This window comes from Morone saxatilis, unplaced genomic scaffold, assembly GCF_004916995.1.
Source record: "Morone saxatilis isolate NCDOM2014 unplaced genomic scaffold, NCSU_SB_2.0 Contig22, whole genome shotgun sequence".
NCBI classification, from domain to species: domain Eukaryota; kingdom Metazoa; phylum Chordata; class Actinopteri; family Moronidae; genus Morone; species Morone saxatilis.
This window is the reverse complement of record NW_023339785.1, coordinates 19,051,593-19,056,798: the sequence shown is the minus strand read 5'-3', so window position 1 is coordinate 19,056,798 and position 5,206 is coordinate 19,051,593. Positions and strand designations below refer to the sequence as shown.

The window sequence follows — 5,206 nt, the reverse complement described above, 5'->3', positions numbered from 1 at the left end:
TAAAGTTTTAGTGGCTCTGAAAAGTTGTATGAAAGTAGGGAATGTAAACCGCTCATGAATCAGTTAAAAGTGTGGGGGGGGGGTTTAAATGAAGTAGAAATGTTGTGCTATGTACTACTAAATCATTTTAGAACATAGCCTCAAACCCATAAAAAGGTCACTTAAATGCACAGATAGTACAAAACAGTTGTTAAATGAAGGTATTACTTTAAGGCTCACGGTCATGACTTACTGGGACTCTTGAACAGACCAGATCCTACATTGTTATTCATAACACCTGTGTCTCCAAGTCAAAATGTCCGTTGTGAGAAACATCTTTTGGGTAAACTATGGCAAAGTGACAATCTTATTGTCTTATTGGACCAAATCGGCCTTCCAGTTTTTCCCTCTTCTCCACCGAGCACCAACTGTGTTCAGTTCAGTGCAACTGGCAGATTTCATCTCAAGTAGTATAAACGTAAACGGGTCAAAGCAAACTGCAGTTTTGATGCTTCTAGTGAAGCCTTTGGCTCAGCTAGTAGTCAGTTTTAACAGACGTTTTGTGAGGAAAAAGGCACAGGTTGATCTGATAGTAATAATGAGGGTTTTTATTCCATTTAACTGTTCCAGTAAGTCAAACCATTCAGCCAGTATGCACAGCACTGATCTGGAATTGGCACACCTAAATGGAATTCATTTTCTTCTACATTCAGTGTTTGTTTAAGACTTAAAACTATTGCAGAATGTCAAGCCCGCTGTTAACTAGTCTAATCATAAGAAAATGTGGTTCTTTGTTTGCGTGATTGGTACCACTGCCATGAATAATTGAATGACTGTCTTTCTTTTACAGGTGGTCATCACCAGGCTAAAGCTGGACAAGGACCGCAAGAAGATCCTGGAGCGCAAGGCCAAGTCTCGCGCTGATGGGAAGGAGAAGGGCAAATACAAGGAGGAGACCATTGAGAAGATGCAGGAGTGAAAATGATCTTTTGCTATCAATAAACTGTATAAATGGACTATACTTTGTCTGTCTCATGTTTTTACGATGTGGAGGTGGAGCGCACGTTGTTAAATATATTTGTAGGTTTTAAGAAATGTTGTATTTTAGTCTAACACCAAGATTGTTGTACATCACCTGTAGAAGAAAACTGGGTCATCTGTACAGAGCCCACAAATGCATAACACTATAGAGTGCACTCAATTTTAATCCAGTGCCTCGAAGTGTATCTTGCAGCAGCCAAAATGTAGGAAACTGATGATTTATGAATTTGTTTTGGCAGACGTTTGCCTTGTGGAGAAACTAATGTTGGATACTGATAATTTGTGTTCTGTTTGATGTTTGCATGCTATAGTTTAAATACTAGTTGCTTTGATTCCTGTCCTTTTTTTAATCGTATAAAAGGACAAAAACGGAGCTCATAGGATGACACAAAGGCCCAGACACCCAGGAGCATACAATATTTGCATATAAATAACAGAAGTCTGTCAGTACATGTTATACAAGGAAACTGCACATAGCCTGAATGAAACACTAATGGAAGTCTATGAAGTTGAGAGATTGAATTGCTTGTAATTTTTTAGGGATGGACACAAAAATTAACATCCCCCAGTTTTAATTTGAACACTATGCTTGCACTTTAAGGGGAAAAGAAAGCTCAATTTAAAGTAAAGTCATATTAAAGGTGCAGCATTTTGTAGTTTTGCCAAATGAGCAATAGATGTCACTTTTTCACCACAGTTTAAACACCTCCAACTGTAAGAAGCCTGACATAAAATACTTCATTAAAAGCCTAAATGAAGTGTCTCTGAGCAACATAACTCAACAAAGAGCCAGGTCTGTCAAACTCAACCATGTGATTGATCAGCTTTTGTTATTTATCCAAGAAAATGCTCATAAATATTGATATTTTACAAGATAACACACCAATTTCACCTTTTCAAGCTGCAATAATATATGAAGATGTACAGATAAAAGACCACAGTAACATGGTGTACAACTCTTAGATTTGTATGTCTGTTCTTAAATATTTCTTTGCCTTTTGCTATTTGCCTCTAAGAAAGTCCATCAAATAATCCAGTTTTGAGTCCTCTTGTTCACCACCCTGTATTGTTAGCAGGCTTGAACTGGGTAACTGTTTCAGTGAATATGCAATTAAGGATTTAAGGCAGTAAGAAAGAACAAGGAGACCCTACTTAGATCTGACAAATGTGACACAAATTAAGGCAGTGTTAAACTTTGTCTGATTTAAAAAAGACACACATTAAAAAAGCATGTTTTTACCTTGCTAAAGTCCTTTTTGGAACTGCAATTTAATGTTGAAGTGAGAACCCCTGTTGATAGCCAAGTTAACAAAGATGACATTTGAAACATATACGAACACGGAAGAATTTTAAAACACTAAAGTTTTAGTGGCTCTAAGAAGTTGTATGAAAGTAGGGAATGTAAACCGCTCATGAATCAGTTAAAAGTGGGTTTTTACATAGTAACCAGAAAGATAGAGACCTGTACATTGTGTTGCACTAGAAGAAATACTGTTGTGTGCATTTCATTATAATTATAAGGTATTTTTAAAGTTTTTGCTCATCTATATATGTAAATGAAGTAGAAATGTTGTGCTATGTACTACTGCATCATTTTATAACATAGTCTCAAACCCATAAAAAAGGTCACTAGAACATTCTTGTAAGAAAGAAATTGGAAAGAAATATTGTTGCACCCACACTTAAACCATAATGTATGTTTTCACACATTGATGTTAAAGCTCTCCTTTAGTTCCTCCCTCTCTGGTTAATGGTCATGTGATACTCTCTGTGTGGATCCTGTCTGGCAGCTGGACAAGTTTACTGCAGTTTCTCGAGTCAAAAGTTTCTACTTCTGTTCATTTCTTTGGTTTTCAAACCAAACTCCACCATGGCGGATCTAAGTTTCGTGATCTCCATGTCTGTGATGACCCTGTTTTGGGGTATTGTTGGAGGAGTAGTGCCCTGGTTTATCCCTAAAGGACCAAACAGAGGGTAAGTTTTTGTTAGCTTCACTTTAGCCTTCAGCTGGCTAGGAAGTGCTAGTTTTCTTTTATTGTATGTCGTCCCGTGACTTTCATTTGACACAGTAGCTTGGTGGTGTTATAAGATAAGTTTCTCAACATTATTTGAAGTATTTCATACATTTAAACCTTATAAACTAGCGTTTTCTCGCTAGTTATAAAAAGTTATGGCTGGCTAACTGAAGCTAACCTTCCTCCTGTCGAAGGAAGGAAACTTCATCCGTTTTAATGCTGAGTTTGTTGACATTTCACTACAGTAAATATATATATATTGTCTATTTCCTTTTATTAAGATGCCAAACTCGAGTAAAATATATACCCCATCTGTGGAAAATGTGCATAACGCAACTTCCCTTATTTGTTGTCAGTGGCATCACGAGATGAAGCCTTGTTACTGAATGGCCTAAGATGTGTTTTAACTCCATGTATGCAGCCATTTAATGTTACTGCTTTTAAATGTATATATATTTGTCCTTTTCCCACAGAGTTATAATCACAATGCTGGTGTTAACTGCAGTTTGCTGCTACCTGTTGTAAGTATGATCATCCTGGAAATGTACATGGATGTTGTGCTTTTAAACATTATACATATGTGCACTTAATGAAGGGTCAGTAAGGATCAGGTGTATAATATAAATGGAAATCAGTAGTTGATTAATCCATTGAAAGAAAATGATTAGGCATTTACTTTATTAATTATGAATTATTTAAGTAATTTAGTCAAGCAAGAAGTCCCTCAGACTTATCAAATGTGATTTGATGCTTTTCTTTGTCTTACGTCGTAGAAAACTGAAAATATTTGGGTTTTGAACTCTTAGTCGGACGAAACGAGACATCTGGAGATGTTAAATTCATTAATAATAACAATTAGGGATGCACAGATACCACTTTTTTTAGACCGAATACAAGTATTTACATTTGGGTACCTGCTGATACCGAGTACTGATATGATTCCTTAATAATACCATTACAGTTCTAACACTGACTTTATAAACATGTTTTATATTTCATCAGATGTTCTGACTGTAACAAATTGTAAGAAAGGTTGTTTAAAATATCTCCAAACTGCTGATATTGCTTGTACTTTGCCTACCTGCTCAACTAACGAGAGATTACATCACACTGCCATAAAGTGGTATCGAGTATTTTTATGAATGCAAGTGCAAATTCATAAGCACAGTATCATTATCAGTGCATCCCTATTGACAAAAACCTTAAATTGCAGCCTGAATAATGTTTATTATATATAGTGAAACATTATTTGTGAAGCTGAAACTGAAGAGATGGATCGATTTGTTCCGTATTAATTTATGTGCGTTACTGTAACAATAAAAAGCTTGCCACCAGCGTTAGTACTCGGATGTTTATGTCTTATGTTGTGGTATGATCAATTATTCATATTAGCAATTAGGTTTAAGTGTGCATATTGTGTCATGTTACATGGCAGAGTGCAACAGAGACAAAGTAGCGTTGCAGCCAAGTGAACTTATTATCCAAAAGCCCTCAGTTTGATGCTGTGTAGAATAATCCTAACTTCCTAAAGCTTTGTCAAGATAAATGTGGGCTTAAACTCAGAATCACCCTTTGATACAGAAAGTAGCCACATTATTAAAACTTGAGTAGTTTTGTATTGAATATCTACTTAATATCCTTTCTGTCCATCAGCTGGTTGATAGCAATCCTGGCCCAGCTGAACCCACTGTTTGGGCCCACACTGTCCAATGATACCATCTGGTACCTGAACTATCACTGGCCTTAATTTACCCTTCCAGGACTCCTGAGCATGCAAGTAAGTATTGAACCAACTTTTGACCTACTTTTATGCTGCTTACAGATGTGTTATGTATTTTATTGCTTGACCAGATTTTTCTCTTATCTTTAAAACTGTGTTTTCATTGTTAAATCCACTTGATTATTATGTCATTCTTTGTAATTATCTATAAGTTCTGCAACACCACAATCTTAAAAATCATTATTATTTATTTAATTTCTGTCAGCAATACTGTGGTTTACACTTATGTTTTGATTTAGATTTACTTTGTATATAAGCCCCCCGGGGATCAATAAAGTATTTCTGATTGTGATTATTTCTCTAACCAGGAGAGAGGACCTGACACTGCTGCATACCAATGGATGTTTGCTGCTCACTGCCTCAGAGTGAGCAGAGATTATTCCCCCCCCCC

At 36.2% G+C, this 5,206-nt stretch overlaps 2 protein-coding genes across 2 annotated transcripts in view; both read left to right on the top strand.

Moving 5' to 3' along the window:
- The window catches only part of rpl26 (ribosomal protein L26), a 3,142-nt gene extending 2,146 nt beyond the window's left edge, over positions 1-996 (top strand). The window contains exon 4 of the mRNA XM_035669581.1: positions 830-996. Within this exon, the coding sequence (XP_035525474.1) occupies positions 830-958 (129 nt within the window). The 3' untranslated portion in view covers positions 959-996. The remainder of the gene's footprint in view (positions 1-829) is intronic.
- A 1,779-nt stretch (positions 997-2,775) lies between these two features.
- Positions 2,776-5,206, top strand: part of atp6v0e1 (ATPase H+ transporting V0 subunit e1) — a gene marked incomplete in the record, with an annotated part of 2,705 nt that continues 274 nt past the window's right edge. Inside the window, 4 exon segments of the mRNA XM_035669801.1 lie at positions 2,776-2,994; positions 3,509-3,556; positions 4,689-4,812; positions 5,124-5,206. Of these exon segments, the coding sequence (XP_035525694.1) occupies positions 2,891-2,994; positions 3,509-3,556; positions 4,689-4,782 (246 nt within the window).